The sequence below is a fragment of the Martes martes genome, assembly GCF_963455335.1.
Source record: "Martes martes genome assembly, chromosome: 8".
Lineage (NCBI taxonomy): Eukaryota > Metazoa > Chordata > Mammalia > Carnivora > Mustelidae > Martes > Martes martes.
In genome coordinates, this window is record NC_137895.1 from 67,784,457 (window position 1) to 67,804,206 (window position 19,750).

The following is a 19,750-nucleotide window of genomic DNA, read 5'->3' on the forward strand; positions in this document are numbered from 1 at the left end:
GCCTGCTTTATGGCTCATGGCTGCAATTCCTGTTCACCAAAACTCTGTGCCTTTGGTGACTTGGCATTTCATAGTTATAATTAGCCAGGAGCCAGCGCTCTGAAGGAACCACCATCCTCTGAAGTTACTGTATATTTGACTCTTCTTGTGGCCTCACTTGTGTCCCGGCAGCCCATACCTCTGCTTCATCATTTGCAAGCCCTCTTGTTCGTCCTACCTGAAACGACCTCACTTCTTGTCACCATGTGACAGCTGCTTGGCAGAGTTACAGGTCATCACCTATGGCTGATCTTGCTCACTCTGTTCAGTGCTACGTGGCCCAGCAACCCAGCTAGTCAGCTGTTGGTGCATTGAAGACCACGGTGGAATTCTTTTTTCTGCTGCGTGCCGTTCCATAGGTGGTCCAAATCCTGGAGCCAGCTAGGCGGTGGTCACGGCTGTACTCTGCAAAGCTATCATCTGGCTGGCAGTTCAGTCCCATTTTGACACCCCGCCCACGTGCCCCTCTCCCAGAAGAGCATAGTGGTTTGGACTCAATTCAGATTTTTTTTTTTTTTTAATTCAGCATCCCTCAATCCACACGATGTCCTATTGGAAGAATCTAGTGAAGGAATTTTGGCTTTTTGACGCTAATTAAGAAGTTTGAACTGAGTGTAAGATTTCTTTGGTGCAACCTGGTGCATCATCTTTGTCCAGCTTTAAGTTTATTGTTAGATCTGTGTTGTGCTGACCCAAAGAACCACTCCAGATCTTTCTCCTGACCACTAGCGGGTTCTTTGGTGATGGACTTCAATTCAGAGGCTGGTAGAGAGGCCAGTGTTGATAAAGTCCAAGGGAAAAAATTTGGGTTTTCCAGAAGGTCATTAGAATCAAGGAGAAGTCTTGGAGAGTGTTAGTGTATATCCATTTTATAAGAGAGATGGGAAAGAATGAAATGAGCATGGCAAATATGGACTACTCCCATGAGAAATATGTCAGAACCCATATTTATGGGCAATTTACAAATGACCAAAATACTTATGACTTCCTAGTTGATAGCATCTCAAAACGGTCCTCTCAGCCATTTACATACGTAAATGAAATTTTCTATCTACAGAGACCACTCAGGTACTGTAATGGAATTCTGTCACTCTCCTGAAGCGTTGGTCCTGATACCGTAAGTGAGAGCCCAGGTTTTAATGGGACCTAGAGAGACTGTGGTTTTGACTGTAAGAGTTAAGTTTATGCCCCTGTCTCTGCATTATTTTTTAAAAGATTTTATTTATTTGTTAGAGAGAGAGAGAGAGCGTGCAAGCAGAGGGAGTGGCAGGCAGAGGGAGAAGCAGGCTCCCCGTTGAGGAAGTATCCCAATGTGGGACTTGATCTCAGGACCCTGGGATCATGACGTGAGCCGAAGGTAGATGCTTAACCGACTGAGCCACCCAGGCGCCCTCTGCGTTATTTTTAATAGCGTTCTTTTCATGCTCAGATTTGTCCCTATTTAGCCAACAAATTGTGTGATTATTCCATCAGTGTGTAAGATGAGTACAGGAAAGGATTTTCGTTAAGGTTCATCTAATGATTAGTGGTGTTAAGGTATCATTGGTTAGGTTTTATAATATCTGGGTTGGTTGCTACCAACCTCAGACCGGAATCACTTGGTGATTGGAATCACCTGGAGTGCTTTTAAAACACAGATCACTGAGCCCCAACCTTAGAGTTTCTGATTCTGCAGTTCTGGGGTAAGGCCTAGGAACTCACATTCCTATCCATTGCCCAGTTGGTGCTAATGCTGCTAGCGCAGAGGAGACACCATTTGAGGACCACCAGCTCTTTTCCTCTGTTTGGGTAAAGACAAAGGGGAAGACTTCAAGGTAGCCCATAAGTTAAAAGAAACATTTGAGGAAACGTCTTAATATGAGGGACTAGTGAAAGAACATCAGCTGCCGAGCTGGCCAGCTACAAACTCATTATAATCAGATTACAGTGGTTAAAGCTCTATGGTGACGAGAGCGACACAGTAGACTCAGCACTGAGCTGTGCTGGGTGATTTTGACATTTGTGACCATTCCTTAGCATGTTCTCAAAGAAAAAAAAGAACACTCATTATTATCATTGTTATTATTGTTATGATTATCCCAAAGGAGGAATTTTAGTACTTTAGAAGATTTACCCATTTATATGTGTTCCATAGACATATGTGAGGAAAAAAGGCAGTGAAAGTGAAACAGTAGTAGATGCAGTTACTACAACAGATTTTTTTAAAAAGATTTATTTATTGGGGCACCCGGGTGGCTCAGTGGGTTAAAGCCTCTGCCTTCGGCTCAGGTCATGATCTCAGGGTCCTGGGATTGAGCCCCGCATCAGGCTCTCTGCTCAGCGGGGAGCCTGCTTCCCCCTTTCTCTCTCTGCCTGCCTCTCTGCCTACTTGTGATCTCTGTCTGCCAAATAAATAAATAAAATCTTTTTTAAAAAATTTATTTATTTATTTGAGAGAGAGAGAGAGAGAATGCACCTGATTGTGCACATGAGGGGAACCGGCAGAGGCAAAGAGACAGAATCTTGAGCAGACTCCCCAGTGAGTGCAGAGCCCGATGTTGGGGCCCAGCCCCACAACCCTGAGAGCATGACCAGAGCCAGAATCAAGAGTCAGATGCTTAACCAACTAAGTTACCCAGGTGCGCCACTTCAACAAATTTTAATTGAGTTTGTTATTGCCTTTGATTTTGGTGTTAAAAATTTGGGGAGATGTTTTTTTTCTCTAGATATAGCATTTTCTATAGAGATATTCTGTAAGGACTATATAGACATTCTTAGAGACTCTGTATAGGAAATTATAGACATATCTTCTCTGAACTCCACATATAAATCTATTATTATTAATTCTCCTAATAAAATAGAGATGAATATGATTATTATATTTGAGAGAAATATCAGGAGAGTCCTGTCAAAATATCTGATAGGACTTACAGAAAAGCTGTTTTGATTTACTTTTTAAAAGGAAATATACCAACTTGTAGATTAACTGAGACATGCATTGAGCTAAATTATTATTTTTATGATTAAAGCACAAAATGGAACCTATCTGAAGCTCAACATGGTTTGAAAATCCAAAACGCTCTCTTTAGATTGCTTCTAGAAGATGAGTGCATGAAGATATCCAGACAGACTTTTTTATAAAGTTTCAACAGACCCCTCTGTAAGAGTCTAGCCCCCAAAATGCTCGGATGTATCTTTCTCTAGGCCGCTGTGAGTTTGCTGCCACAACGACCTATCCATCATTTTCCCAATCATATTTGAAATACAAACATACTTTTTGTTTTTATTGTTGACATTTTTTTATTTTATAAACAGGACGATCTTGATGTAAATATGCTTTTCATCATCATAATCCAGGAGAGCGGTATCCAAAGTACATATGTAAATATAAATAACAAAGATTCCGAAAAGAGATTATTAAACCATGAATCCAGTAAACAAAAAATAAATTCAGATCATGGTACATTCTAAGGTCAAGAGACTTTAAGTTTTTAATTTTAATTCCAATATAGTTAACATATAGCATTCTATTAATTTCAGGTGTACAATATAGTAATTCAACAATTCTGTACATTACTCACTGCTCATCATGATAATTATACTCTTTTTTTTTTGGATACTTAAACTTTATTTTATTTTTTCAGTGTTCCAAATTCATTGTTTATGCTTCACACCCAGTACTCTTTAACAGAAGATGTGTCTTGGGGCACCTGGGTGGCCCAGTCAGTTAAGTGTCTGACTCTTGGTTTTTACTCAAGTTATGATCTCATGGGTCATGAGATTGAGCCCTTAGTTGGTCTCCATGCTCGGTGGGGAGTCTGCCTGAAGAGTCTCCCCCTCTACCCCTCCCCCAATCGTAAGTATGCACACACTCTCTCTCTCTCAAATAAATAAATCTTTGGAAGGAAGGAAGGGAGAAAAGGAAGGAAGGGAGGAAGGAAGGAAGGAAGGGAGGGAGGGAGGAGAGAAAGGAAAAGAAGGGAGGGAGGGAAGGAGAGAGGGAGGGAGGGAGTGTCTTTGGTGTATTAGCAGATTTCCACCATCATCCTGGTTCTGCCGTGATCTTCTAGTATGTGACTTTGGGTCGGTAGTTTAATTTAAACTATCTTTAAGGATCTCCTCATCTCTATTAGTAAAGGAAATTCTCCAGTGTGTTTGTTAATGTGTAACACCCAGTCCTGTTTTCCATTGTGTAAATTCTCTCACCGGGGTTGATTTTAGGCTACCAGCATGGGGTTACTGAATGCAGATGTTGAAACACAATGGCACGACCCAGTTCTCTTCTCTGGGGGAACAGCCATGTGGTTCTGGCCTAATAAATCATTTAGAGGCTGAATTATCCAGTCTGTTTGCTCACATTAATCATGCTAATGAGATATTTTGATCTCTGAATATAATCTTATCCTACAAGAAATAGTGCTGTCAAGTACCCATTCTCAAACACTCATTTACTGACTTCAAAGCCCCCTTGGCTGACATTATTTTGGTAGCCTACTTCTACCACTCTTGCCAAAGCCACCATCAATGCCCACTCGGAGACAGTGGTCTCCTGGTAAGAGTCTCTACCATGTCCATTCTCCATGCAGCAGCCAGAATGTCCTGTTTTATTTTATTTGTGTGTGTGTACATACATATGTGTATGTATTTTTGCTGTAAACCAGGAATTGCCATTCGTCTGTTGGAAGCCAGACCCTCCTGTAGCTCCCTCTGTATACTGGGCTGTCCATAACTCATGCCTGTTTGTGTCTGGTTCTTTACCTCCTCCAGTGCCCCGTCTTTCAGGTGGTGCCTCACTCCAGTTACACCGATCTTCTTTCTGTCCTTCAAATACATCAGCATCGTTTTCAGCATTGGGATATTCGTGTTGTTCCCCCTGCCTGAAACTCTGTCCCCTCGTTTCTGTGCAAAGTTATCTCCTTCTTGTCAGTCAGACATCACTCCCCAATAGCCACCTTCATGGCCTACCCAGTCTACAATAACACCCTCTTCCCTTAAGATAATTTTCAAGCCATCATTTTCTTCATAGTGCTTACCCTTATCTGAAATTATTTCATTTACGTTTTTTTATTATCACCTCCACCCCTTTCATTATTCACCTTCCATTGGAATATTAAGCTCCAAAAGAGCAAGGACTCTTTCTGAGCTGTTTACTGTTTTAGCTAGTACCTGGAAGAGTCTTTGCTACCTAGTAAGTGCTCATTAAGTATATGGTGAAGAAAAAGAGAAAGGATGGATTTTGGTTTTGGATTAGTAAAGAACAAACAAAAAGAAAAGTAGTTTATCCTAATAATTTAATCTTATAATCTAATAATTTATCTTATCAAAAAAATAGGTTACCCAGGTTACCAATGTTCATTACTACCATAGGCAACAACTAATCAGCTCTCCATTGTACCAATAATACGTGGCAGGTGCCCATGTCATGCAGGTTCTATCAAATGGAAGGCAGAAGAAGAAATCAGAAATGGATGCTCAAAAGTTTATAAACTTTAAAATTTGTCCTCTGTGTAACTGTTGACCCCATTATTAACTAATAATATCATAAAGGTTATCCAAATGGGACAGGAAGAAGTAAAATTATCACTATTTGCAGATGATGTGATATTATATGTAGAAAATCCTGAAGACTCTACCAAAATAAAAACCTGTGAGAGCCAACCAACAAGTCCGAAAAAGTTTCAGGATACAAAATCAGTACATAAAATTCTGTTGTGTTTCTATACACTAATAATGAAATACCAGAAACAGAAATTTTTTTAAAATGTCATTTACAATTGCATCAAAAAGTATAAAACACCTACAAATAAATTTAACCAAGGATATGAAATATTTGTAAAATGAAAACTATAAGACATTAATGAAAGAAATGGATGAAATCACAAATAAATGAAAAGATACTCCATGCTCACATATTAGAATGAATATTGTTAAAACATCCATCTTGCCCAAAGCAATCTAGAGATTCAGTACAGTCCCTATCAACATTCCAATGGCGTTTTTCCAAGAAATAGAACAAATAATCTTAAAATTGGTATGGAACCACAGAGAAATCTCAAGTAGCCAAAGCAATCTTAAGAAAAAAGAACAAGGCTAGAGGCATCATGCTCCCTGACATCAAGCAATAGGGATCTAAAGGAATGCTGGTGCAGGTCCTTTGACTCCTTGCTCACTCACATCTGCCTGGACACAAGCCCCCTGCTCACTGCATCATCAAGACCCATGACTGGGTTCCAGTCTCTGGGTCTAGTACCACCCTGGTGCTCAGAATGAGCCTGCCAATGGCTCAAAGGAGCCCAAAGTGCTGGACTCCATCCCCCTCTCTCTGGTTGCTGCTCCAGGTTGGCTCTATGCCCTATCCCTCATAGCCCCCCGACTGCCCCACTTCCCAGGCACCCTATAGCCAGAGACTTCTGCCCCTTAGTGTTCCTGGTTCTTGACCAGCAATCCTATGAGTTATTGGCAGCAGCCCTAAGCTACTGTTGGGCCCAGGCCCTCTTGGCCTCCCAGCCAAGGATCACTCTCTTTCTCACAGTGGCTCTGCCCCTGGGTGCCTGGTCAGCTGGGAGCCGATCAGAACCCTGCCGTTGGCAGATGTAGCTGACATGTTGTGTAGACACCTGGTGTGTTAGCTGTGTCAGGGATGAGAAGACTTGGGCCAAGAGAACCCACATGTAGTTTTGCTTTTGTGTGTAGCCACTTACTTGCCTCTCATCAGGGAGGGCGGGAAGCTCCTAAGAGGGAGGCTGGGAAGTAGTTCAGGACAAGCAACCGGAATAGGAAGCAAGGTGGGTTTTCGGGGGCCATAGTTTCTGCTCACAGTCCAGCCTGCTGTCCGTGGTGGAAGCCGCCACCAGCCACCGTGGGCACAAAGCTAAGCTGAAGGGTCCTCATCACATCTGTACCAGCAGCACCTGTTTCTCAGGTCACTACGCAGAGCCCTCCTAGCCAACACGAGTGCGTTTTCAGGTTACCTGATGTGGGCAGGCTTCGGAGAGCCCAGTTCTCAGTGTCCTAGACAGACAAGGCCTACCAGCTGGCAGGCAGCCCACCCTCCACAGGGAGTCTCTGGTTGGCCTCATGCCTGAGTGCCTCAGCCCATGGCAGGAGGCCGCAGCCCTCCTTACCAGCTACCGGTCACCACTTCCTGGCTCCCCCTGCATTTGGGAATGTCGGAGGGCAGGAATCTTGACCCGTGAGTCTCCGAAACTCCAGAGCCTAACCCTCTAAGACAGTTTTGCAAAAGTTTATTCCACTGTTTTGACCCCCTTCTCACCTGAGGAGGCCCACACTCACTAGCTTCACTCTGGCTCGCTAAGCTGAGGTAGCCACGGAGAGGGGAGCCTCTATGCGTCCACCTCTGCCAACCCTTGAGCCTTGGGGCTGCGGGGCAATGAACATCCCTGTCCTGCTGTGCACCACACGTGGGCCATGGGTCATGCCCTCTCCCACCTTGGCTGTGCTGCAGAGGAAGGAGGGGGTTGTGGGATTGAATGAGCTTCCAGTCTCTCCGATTGGTCGCCTTTTGATTCCAAACCTGCAGCCCCGCTGAGATAAAGAGCTTTGTTACATTGTTTCGTAACCATACACCGCTCTTATATGGGACCTATTTCTCTCTCTGCCTTCTGGAGCAATGACTACTTCCTGTCAGGCTTCCAAGCTAGCAGCCCCCTTCCCATCCACTCGCTGGAGGCGGTGCCGTGGAGGGGCGCCAGATAGGAGCGGAGCAGGGACACCAGCGGTCATTGTCACTGAGCATTGGGTTAGGTGCCTTCCAGAGCCAAAAGGTAGGGGCCCCAACCTCTATACCTCTCGCGTCAGCAGTCCAAGGATACTTTGTGTTTGTGTAGTGATTTGTAATGTTCAAACCACTTTCGCCTACATAATGCAGACTTGATCTCTGAGCATTTAGATTTTTAAAATATTTCAAGGTCTGACAATGCCACTCTAAAGGGATTTTGTTGCTTTACAAAAATCATTCGATACAGATTTGCTTTGGATAACTACCACATTTCAAATTGTTCAAACCACACAAATTTGGTACTCTACTGCATTTGTGGGAACCCGCCAGTTGCAGAAGAAAGATACAGGGAAATATGAATACAGAATAAACAGAGAGATACAGAAGGAATATACAGTTAATAAGGCTGGCAAAGGAATCTTCCAGTTCTGTAACATGTCGTTTTTTTTTTTTTTAACACAGAATGAGTTACCGAGTTTTTCATTTATTTGTCAATCCCGGAATAGTGTTTTAATTTCAAAGGACACAGCTAGATCCTTTCTGTCCCCTCCAGTCCCTAAAGTCTGTCAGACAAGTGTATATTTTCCAGCTCATATTTCCCTCCTCATGAATGAACCCAGGGTCTGCTTCTGAACCCCCATGAGAACCAGCCTTTTTGTTGCCCACATTAGCAATACTTGTCAGATGCAGGTGCGGTGTTTAAGGCAACAAGGCTAGAAATCCAGATGCCAGTGTTATGGGTGTCCCTTAAGTTTTTGAGATCATGCCTAACCTGCCATTGAGGTCACCATATTGGTGAGACGGTGGGAAGACCCCCATGTCTCTGCTCCATTGAGCAGAGACCAGGTTGGGATACATGAAGCATTCCCCCCGTAACCAAAGTGATTCCTTTCACTTCAGAAAGAATCCTTGTTCCAGGTTATTTGTGTGGGTCTGAAGTTCCCAGAAAGGAGCAATGGTGCTTCCCCTCAGGGACCTTCCAGTAAGTAGGTAGTATTTGCATTGCTAGTGTTCCTTCAGAGAGCCATTTCTGCTGATGTCTTCAAACCAGAAGGCAAAGAGGAATGCAGCGGGTCATACTGAGGCTTTGGGGAAATGGTTATACTTGTCAGCCTAGGAGGGTTTGTAAATGATTTCAGTTTGGAAAATGCAGTATAAACAGAAGGCTTAGAAGAGAGATGGTAACCAAGACCTTAGCAAAAATGGTCTTGTGGCAGCACATTCTAAGCATAGTCAGGGAGAGTGGAAACAGAGGTGAAGGTCTATATTAAATGGTTTATTGACATTCCATGACAATACAATACATGGTTTTGTTCAGTGTGTAGCCCCATTAGCAATACTTTAGAGCACTCTGCAAAATTGCCGTGAATGTCAAGTGTTGATACATTTTCATCAGTGTCTGCATATGGATCTCAGAGACTGCCTAGAGGCTTCGTGTTTCTTGTTTTCAATAAGTAAGCCTCTAGCATGCCCCAGAAGTAACCAAGGGGGCTCAAATTATTATATTCTCACTGTGGTCTGCTTTCCTTTGCAAATTCAAAAGCTAAGCAATGACCCCTCCATTAGTTGTGGAGAAGTAGTCCAGTGCAGTGAAAGGAGCACAAGATTTCCAGTTGCACAGGGTGGAGGCCAAGGGCTGGCCCAGCCACTCACAACACCTGTGTGACCTTGGGCAAGAAACAAATCCTTTTCTTGCCTCAGTGTTCTCATCTATAAAATGGGAATGGTAATAGTCTCCACCTTGTGGAATTGCTGTGGACTTTTGCCAGAGCATGACTAAAGTGCCTAATACTTGCTAGGCAGCCAACAGCTGGGATCATTTACTATGATGAAGAATACAGACCTTGTTTCCTCTTTAGCTTACAAACAGACAACTTTTAATGGGTACCTAGTAGAGCTTTCACCAAAGCTTGGCTCATCCATCCCATTACTACTACTACTACTACTCTACTACTACTACTACTTCTTCTCCTTCTTCTTCTTCTGCTTCTTCTTCTTCTTCTTCTTCTTCTTCTTCTTCTTCTTCTCCTTCTTCTTCTTTTCATTATATTCAGTTAGCCAACATATAGTACATCATTAGTTTTTGGTGTAGTGGTCAGATAAAGGTCTGGTATCTGAGATCTATAAAGAACTTATCAAACTCAACATCCACAGAACAAATAATCCAGTCACGAAATGGGCAGAAGACATGAACAGACACTTCTCCAAACATACAAGTGGCTAACAGACATACAAGTGGCTAACAGACACATGAGAAACTGCAACATCACTAGCCACCAGGGAAATACATTCCATTACTTCTTAGTCTCGCTCTGGTGTGGGGAGAAATCCTTATAATCCTACATGTTCTTGAGCTCATGGCCAGTGATGCATCATCAGGGATAGTTTCTATAAAAACTGTTCCATTATGTAATGTGAATGAACTTGTCCAGAGGTGGAAATCAAGTGCAGGGACATCTGCCACTGTACTTAAGACCTCCAGGAAATCTCAACTTTCTACATTTCAGGCTGGGCGTTTGTAACAGGCTGAGCTTGGCTTATGTGGTTTCAAGGGTCACGTCTAGCCTCAACACTGTTTCTGTTGGCTACCTCGGGGAGCTCGAGGCTTGTCTCAGCAATTTTATTTGTGGAGCTTGCCTTGAATTCGTGGCTCACAGAAGGATGAGCTATAGAAGACACAGAGACCACCTGGGTTCACATTCTGGTCTTACAGATGAGGAAACCGGGACTCAGAGAGCCAGGCTCCTCCATCCACTTAAATCATGTAGCTAGTTTTCAGTTGCTCTAAAACCAGAACCCAGATATTCTGACCCCTAGGTCTGTGATCTTTCCACCAGACCACATTGCCTCTTTGGAACAAATGGGGTATCATGCTGAAGAATTAGACATGAAAACAGCACAGCTAACCTTGAGGGACAACTGACCCCCCAACCATTTTATTGAATAACTACAAAAGTAAATAAGCCAAATTGATCTGACTATTGAACGTACTATTTGAAAGATTTTTTTTTTTCATTTCAGGTCATCTAGAGAGATACTTTATTTTTATAATCTAGGGATAGCTAGAGGGTGACGGTCAGCACGCTCTGGGAGTCCTTTCTCAGAACCATAACTGGTTTATCTCTGAGCTTTGCATTTTAGAACCTTCGAGAAGCTCTGAATTTCCACTCATCGAGTTACTAGGTTCTTACACTGTAACCTCAGAGCCTAACAGTTAATCTTGAACTTCTCCGAGTTTATGCTACCCTGTGGTCAAATATTTTCATTCCTGACGGAAGAAGGAAATGATTTCATATTGACTAACAGAAGTCGACATGGGAATCTGCTAGTTATGTGCGTGATCACAAGATGTACATAGCCTATATGAGTAACTGGGAAGTAACGGATCAAATCAATCTGCTTTATTAGATGGCAGTCACCCTACACATCAATAGGGTAAGGAAGTGGTGTCCTGTTTTGTACGTCCATCTTGCGGTTCTGGCTTAGACAAAAATCCAAGGTCTCACTTGCTCAGTCTGAGCCTTCCATGGAAGCCACTCCTTTGTGCCATAAGAGCAGAAAGAGAAACCTTGGGGTATTTAATTGGGGGCCACTTTCGATGAAAAGTATATGCAGCATTTATTCGGAGAACACTATTGCATTTGAGTTAATTTTGGTGGAAAAAAAAAAAGCACTTCCTGCACTCCTTTGAGGAAACATCAGTTGTGAACATTATTTTTAAGAGACTGACTTTACTTGTAAGAAAGAGGACAGAGAGCAATTTAGGTTGGTTTTTGTTTTGTTTTGTTTTTTTCCATTTTAGTGAAAGATGTAAAACATTCATGTCAAGTTCCTTAAAGATTAAGGAAAGAATCTACAGAATACTCAATGCTGAAAAGAAGTCTTAATTACACATGGTATGTAGGTTTCAGATTATGGTCTGTTGATGTAGAGGTGAAAGCCAGAATAAAACAAAAGCACAAATGTGGGAGAGAAGAGCCTGAAACAGGCAAACAGACAGAAACAGAGAAAGGTAAAAGCAGCAAAAGAAAGAAAGGTGAGGAAAACCAAAATGGGATTAGAAACAAGAACAGCTTTGGGGGACTATGAGAAAGGACCGTAGAGCCCACAAGCCCAGGCTCGTCCTTGCTTTCACCAGCCTTTGGCAGAAGTCTTACCCTCCACCTAGTCTGGAACTATGCTGGGCTTTGCTGGCTATTGTTCTCCCGGTGCCCAGCACAGATGCGGTAAACCCAAAAAGAAAGGGTAAATGAACGGATGAACACAGGGATAAGTGAAGGGTGAGTGTGTAGGGAGAGTCCCGACCGTGGGACACCCACGATAAGATCTCTTCAAATTTGGTTTCACAGAGTCTCACCCATGTTCTCTTTGAAGTAGTGATGTCGTTGGCTAAGCATCAGAGCAGTGGTTTCCTTCTGTTTCTTTTGGAGACTTTCCGAAAGTTGATCTCACCATCCTGACCCTGGGTATCACCTTGTCCATTAGCACCTGCTTACTCCAGACCCAGCTGTGGGAAGCTCTCCAACCCTTCTGGTCCATCAGCGCCCCCTAGTATCCCTATCCTGGTACAAACCACCTCTCCTGCCCCAGAATACTGCCTTCCTAGCTCTCCCAATACCATCCCTAGTCATTCAGCCCACTTGCTGGCAACTGCCTATTTCCCTAGCCCTTCCAAACTGAGGGCCCTGCTGACTGGGTTGCTCTGCACTAAGGACTCATCACATCTTCACCCACACGTGAAAATGCCATTTTCGACCCTTTCCCATCACTTCCCCTCTGATACCTCCTGCTCACTCCTGTACATTCTAGCACAGATTTTGGCCCTTGGCCACCCACAGCCTCCTTATCCACCACAACCACTGATGTCCTTCAGGAAGACCTCAGGGACTTTGTGCACAATTCACCCAAAGATTAGCCCCTGCAAATTCAGTGATTTTTTTTTTTGAAATTGTAAAGACATATAACATGAAATTTGCCATTTTTAAGTGTACCGTTGTTCGGGATTAAGTACAGTCACATCACCATTACTCCAACCCATTCCAGAGATTGCATCTTCCCCAATGGAAACTCCACACCCACTAAATACTAACTCCCCCAATTCCCTGATACTTTAGCAGATTGAAGGCACTCTCGCCCTAAAATCTTCACTTCCTGAAGTTGTTCTACCTTCAGAATCTTTGATTTTCTCATTCCACTTTCTGTCCATAGTCTTCCGTCTTGCCTTGCAAGAGACCTTGATGCAGTCAGGTCTGGGTTGGGGTCCCAGCTAAACCCTGTGCTAGCCTCAGTTTCTTCATTTGTAAAGCTCCAACCATCGATAATACTGTAAAGAATACAGGTACTAGACAGATAAGAGAACCGAGTTAAGTGAGCTGTTGAAAGGATTAAGTGCTTATAGAGCTGGGAGCCCAGGTTGGTTCTCCATCCCGCCTGCCAGGCCACGTGTTAGCGTGTTAGCGTCCCGCACTCCAGCCAGCACTCTGTGGACAGTCCTAGCTTCCCCACACCGTGTCTTTCTGATACCATCCTTCGTCAGTCCAGCTCTCTGCCTCACCTGCACATTAACCTGGCTGTTGGGAAGTCATGGTTTTTGCGGGGGTTATGACAGGGTGTGGTTTCCCACTTTGCTGGGCCACCCGTCCTACCCCATAAGTGTTTCTTGGATCCTTAATTGGCTTCCTCCTCCCACTCGCCCCAACAGCTCTTCCATTTCTTTCCCCTTCGGTCCATCTCCCTACCCTGCCACTACTCCAGCAGTTAACATGTATCCCTTTCATCTGCATAGACCAGAGCTCCGAAACTGGAGCGCACGTAGCAATCAGGAACTTCGCCAAAGACGTTCTGGTTTGGAAAGAGGGAGTGGGATTGAGATCTGCAGTTTTAACAAGCAACCCCTGAGGATTTTGATATACACAGTGCACAGTCCACTTTTCGTAGAACGCTGTCCTAAGCCACAAGCCCCTTGGAGCAGATACCTTATCTGATTTTACCTCTAAATACCAGGCCAAAGATGCTGAAGGGGAGATTGAATGACTTTGACTGTCACTCTGCACTTCAAATTAAGTTACCATCCTCCTTTGAAATACTAATTAGCCACAGCTCTTTAAATGCAGTTTCAAATTCTTTAATATGTTTCCTCTTTAATTCTTTATCTGCCTTTTTTATTGCGTTGGGGGTAGGGAACCATAAAGAACTTGTTGTTTTCTGAGCGGTGACAGTAACTACAGGACACCAGCAACAGCCCCATGGCTGGACAAGATTGGGAAAGAAGGACAGAGATAGGTCTGACCTCAGGGGAGGAAAGTAAGTACTCGTGGGCCCTCATTCTAGTGATTCTAGTCATGGCAACCACCACAGTCAGTGGGATTTTCTGAAGTGGGAGGAATTTTTTTCTTTTTTTTTTTAGGATGTTATTTATTTATTTGACAGAGAGAGACAATAAGAGAGGGAACACAGCAGGGGGAGAGGGAGAGGAGAAGCAGGCTTACCACCAAGCAGGGAGCTGGATGCAGGGCTCAATCCCAGGACCCTGGGATCATGACCCGAGCCAAAGGCAGCCACTTAACGACAACTGAGCCACCCAGGTGCCCCTGAAGTGGGAGGAATCTTAAGCGGGGAGATCACACTAGAGATGTTGGGAAAAGGTGACCTAGAGAAATAGGGAGCTAAATAGTGATGCAGGCTGACATCCCCAGTCGGTAATGGAAAGGTTCACCTGGCTTCAAATCCTAGCTCTGCAATTCCCTCGCTTGTCAAATGGGTGTTTAAACTGTTGGGGTGGCTCATTGTGTCATCTGTAAAATGGGGGCAGTATGATTTACCTTGTAAGCTCATTTGAGGATTGAAAAGTGGACTGTAAGTAATGCAGGGTGCTTCTATGATGTTAAGCAATCAGAGTTTTCAAGAGAACCGGGCATTGGGTGAGCTCCTTGTTTCTCCAACAATGGAGGGCTACACACACACACACACACACACACACACACACACCCCTACACCCAGTCTGCCTAGAAAAACAGAAGTGGTACCAGCTATTGCCCTCTGGGGAAGTCTAACTCTGAAACCTCATCCTCACTGTAATAAAATGTTTCCAAAGGGAGCAGACAGAGTAACCTAGGGCCATGCCCTCCCACTTCCCTCTTGCCTGAGCGGAGCTCAGAGCCTGTCTTGGGGAAGTGGGCCGTGAACTAGTTTGGCATGGGCGGCCGGAACTGAAACATTTCTTTTACCACCCTCCTATTCTGCTGTCCCTTTCTTTTCTGGGGTGAGGGGGTGAGGGTAGGGGAGAAAGAGCTCATGCCTCTACTGTACCCACACGTACTTGGATCTGTTCTCCGTAGCCTCCAGACCCGACCTCCTCATTCACCGGGATTCACTGGATCCCCTTTGAGTTCAGCGTGCTCTGCTGAATGATGTACCCAGGACCTACCTGGGAGCCCACAGGAAGTTTTTTCCAATATTTAAAATCTTCCTCCAGTTCATGAAAACCAAAGCCTAACCTGCCCTTCATTCCCACCCACAGACCACCCCAGGGCCTGGCCAGAAAGAGTCCCTTTGCTTTGAGTACTAAGAAACTTTGATTTAAACATTTAATACTAATGAGCCCCTATGACCCCTCTTTACAGAACTCCAGGCTCCCTTCCAATACTTACTCCCTTGCTCTTGAACATGTATTTGCTTCTAGGAGAAGAATTTAGACTGGTTTCCTCGGATGCGAGCCATGTCCCTCGTTAGCAATGAAGGTGATGGTGAGCAAAATGAGATTCGGAACCTGCAGGAGAAGTTGGAATCCACCATGAGCTTGGTCAAACAGCTGTCGGCACAGCTGGCAGAGCTCAAAGAGCAGGTCAGTGTGCTCGGGGAGCTGGAGCTGCCGCTGGGTGGGGTGAGTCAGGGGAGACCTGAGGCTCCTGAGAGCAGGACTGCTATTCACAGAGAGCTATAAAGTCCAGTAGGGATCCCCGACACTGTGCTGTGAGAACCTCATCTCTGCAGGTCACTAGTGTGACTCTTCTCCACCTATGGGAGTGGGGGGCCGGGGGGAGAAGGCACAAAGCCCAAAATACAAGGGCCTCTTTGCACTTTTTGATAGAAAATTATATTTTCTGCCATCCTAGCAATTACTAAACTCATCGGGAAGGCAGATCGTCATCCGGACCTGTCATTTCAATGCTATAATCAACCCCTTCATCATGCGAAATTATTACCAGTAGTAAAAATACTATCAAAAGTAGCTGTGATAACTATTCAAATGACTACCATGATGGTGATGATTATCTGACAAGTCAAAGCTGCTTGAAAAGAACCATGGTTCCTGTTTTTAAACCACAGAGAGGGATTTGCCTTTCTCTCTCTCTCTCTCTCGGTGGAAATTCACTTAAAAAAAAAAATCCACCCACCTTTTTTTTTTTTTTTCTTTTTTGGTAACTATATTCTGGAGGATGCCAGACAGACTGTAGGTGCTTGGGAAATATTAACCCCAAATTGCGTAGCCCACCAGCACTGTGGAAAAAGTGAGAAAATGAGCTCAACACACTCTCTCTTTCCCTCCAGATGACAGAACAAAGGAAGAATAAGCAGAGACTGGGCTTTCTCGGATCAAACACACCCCATGTGAACCATCACATGCCATCACACTGAGACCATGGTGGGGGAAGCCGTGACTAGCCTTTCATCAGTGTCCTGCCTGATCACTGAATAAAGAACTGAGACGGAGGGGAGTGAACAGTGCCTATTGTTGAAAGTTAAAAACAACCAAGTGCCAAGATGTTGAGTGGTTTAGCTCTGAGAACAATTTATAACTGTGTTTTCATGGTTGAGAAGACCAAACTTAAAAGCTAGAAAGCGCACATCACGCATTCTTAATGTAACGTGAAGTAGCTTGCTTGAAAATGGGAGGAGGGGTAGGGGGAGGCAGGGTGCACGGGGGTGTGGCAGGGACAGACGACCTTTGGCTAAATCAGTTAAGAGTCAGTTTTGTCTTAAATGCTGACGGCGACCTTCATCGCGGTCGGTTCAGATTTATTTCTCTTAATTACTGCAAATAGGTTAGCGATACAGGAATTCATACAGGGGCTAAGTTTTCCTAAGGAAAATAGCAGTAGAGATTAAAAATGAGAGTTGCAAAGAAAAATGTTAATGCTTCCAAACTGTAGCTGTCACAGGGCAATTTTCTTATTTATAACATGCAACACAATGGATTTCCAGCTCTTTGGAGCTCATGCCCCTCACACTGACAGCACAACTGGAATGTGATTGCTTTCTCCCGGGTGCTGAGGGGCTCTGTCACTGCGGAGCACAAAAGGGGATTTTCAGATAACCCGTTCAAAACATGTTTTAAGTCATGTAGAGGGGAAGATTTTAAAAGATTTGGGGAAGAAAAAGCTGACAGTAAGTCCCTGGGAAGAGTTTTTTTTTGTTTTTTGTTTTTTGTTTTTTTTTTGTGAACATGTGTATGCTATTAAAATATATTGAGAATAATAAATGGAAATGCTTAAAGGTAACAGGGAATATTGAGAAACTTATGATAGTCACATTGCCTTTTATAAATATGGAGTAAAAGCTATTTGATTCACGTTTGCTGTGCTTAAGGAACTGAGTGGTTTTATTTATCTTATCTGTGCAGTTAGGGGGGAAAAATCCAAGAAATTTATTGAATACTCAAGAAAATGCAGCATTTCAATTGCGGATTTTAAACTGTATCGGTAAGGGCTTTTCAGAATGTAGAGAGATAATCATCTCTTCCTCAAATTGTTTTTATGTTAAATTATGCAACCAGGATTTGTGGAGGGGGAAAATAACCTGCCATGCTCATAATATTCGTAGACACTAAACATTTAGGATGTTAAAGCAAAATACGGGTAATGGAAGAATGGATGCATGGTGAGGGGACAAGGCCCCTGACCCCAAAGTCTGGGAGATACTTTGCAAATTGACCTCTGGCCCCTGTCTCCCAAGGAACAAACAATTACCTCCAGAGTCTTAAAACTCTCAGGTTATTACTGGCAAGGTTTAAGGTTTAGGGTTTCATAGGAAACCCTACGACCATTTTTAAAGTTTTTTGGATTGCCGTCATTTAGTTTAAAATTATTGGCTCTTAAAATTCTTGAGTCATGGTCTGAGTAGATTAAAAATGGATTCCTGAACCAATCCTTCCACAATGTTGAAATGTATACTTGGAATGAATGTGTGGAAACCCAGAACAACAGTTACTTAACTGACTCTACTGGTACCTCCCACCTCCCACCCCTCTACCCCTATACTTCCCCCACATTAAGAATTCTTTACTGTGACACCGTAGTATTTTTCCTTACCAGTCACAGAAGAGCCATGATCCCGAAATACTAAGAAATTGAGATATATATCTGACTGCAGCATAAAACTTTGGACCTAGTAGGCGTTCAACAAATGTATGAGAAATTTCACTGTGGTTCAGGGACCCTTAATTCTTTATTAAAACTTTGAACGATATCACATACTTGATTTTTTTTAAATGGCTTCAGCAAACCAAAGTCAACCAAGGCAGTCATTGTTTTAATCCAAGACCATCGTTGTTATGACAGTATTAGATTAAAGTAGACTTTAAAGTATTTTAATTAAACAGAGAGTTTGCAGATGGGGAGAAGAAGAGGAAATTGGTAAAGATTGACCCTATTCCAGGGTAGGAACCCATCTCTGTTTTAACATGAAACAAGATATTTTTGATGTCTGAACATTAAGAGAAGAGATTAATTTGTCCAGAGGAGAGCAGCCTGTTTTTCACTTGATGAACTATCTATTCTTTCCTGGGACCATGCTGGTTCTTTTTTATAGTGAATAAGCCATTGGGTATATAACTGCTATCAACAAATGACCTAACCTCTCCATCCATTGTCAGGCACAGCTCACCATTTTACAGCATACTTTCTCGAAAGGGAAGTACCCGAACAAGATTGCAACTGACCTGACCCTTACTGGTTCAAAACAGAAATATTTCTCAGTTGTGTTTTTCTTTCCTGCCTAGATACTTAGAGATTACAGAGCAAAATAAACAAAACAAAACAAAAATGCAAACCAAAAAGGCACTCTCCAGGCTCTTAAAGTCATGATGTCACGAGTAGATAATGATGGGGAAATTTGACACTTGATAAAAGTTCATACTTGTTATGTATATGTTTGTTAATGCAACTGGAATATTTGACCTAGGCAAGTGTCAGTTAACATTTTTATATTTATATAGTGATATTAAAATGAGTACAGTAATCTTTGATTTTGATGTTAAGGGAAATGTCTTACTCCTTAGATATTAAAATGCATATCAATTTAAAAGCATCAGTTTCTGCTGCATGTAGTTTTTAATTTCAAAAAGATTTTACTCCCCTGCATGCTACATTCTGAGGTCCAAGAGTTTAATAGAAGTATATTTCCTAATTTATAATATCATTTGAGATGAGAGAGTTTTTGTATCAGATAAGACTATAATATTAATAAATAAATTATATACATGTAAAAATTATTTTTTCAACCCCTTGAGAAAGTTCATTGAGAAAGGGCTTATTTTCTCACTTACTGAGATTTTTCTGTTGATGATGAAGATACAGTTTCTAGTGGGTTATTGATTATATCAGGAAGATATTCCATTCAAGTTAGAACTAATCATGTGCTTATTTCCATATCTTCAGCTCACAACTCATTGTTTTGGCTGCTTTTTTTAGTTTCTAGCTGTTCCATTACCAACAGTAATACACTAGGGCTCACCCCCGACCCCCACGTGCCAGGGTTGAGATGAGTGGACAGACTGGCGATCTGAAGATTTGGGCAGGGAAGGTGAGGACTGGATCTTCACTATGTTAGGGAAAAGGAGTAAATGAGAGATCGTAGGAAGAAAAGGACCGACCCTCCAGGGGCGCAGTGGACTAGAGGGTAAGCAGGTAAGTATCGCGTGGGTGTAGTGATGTAACAGATTACAGACTGGAGACCTAACATTTAAACCTGCCTCGAGCAGTGCTCTGTGCAAGG

At 43.1% G+C, this 19,750-nt stretch overlaps 1 protein-coding gene across 1 annotated transcript in view; it reads left to right on the plus strand.

Annotated features, from left to right (window-relative positions):
- The window catches only part of ITPR2 (inositol 1,4,5-trisphosphate receptor type 2), a 485,801-nt gene extending 466,738 nt beyond the window's left edge, over positions 1-19,063 (plus strand). Inside the window, exons 56-57 of the mRNA XM_080811707.1 lie at positions 15,438-15,599; positions 16,307-19,063. Coding sequence (XP_080667833.1) covers positions 15,438-15,599; positions 16,307-16,393 — 249 coding nt within the window. The 3' untranslated portion in view covers positions 16,394-19,063. The remainder of the gene's footprint in view (positions 1-15,437; positions 15,600-16,306) is intronic.
- The last annotated feature ends 687 nt before the right edge of the window (positions 19,064-19,750 follow it).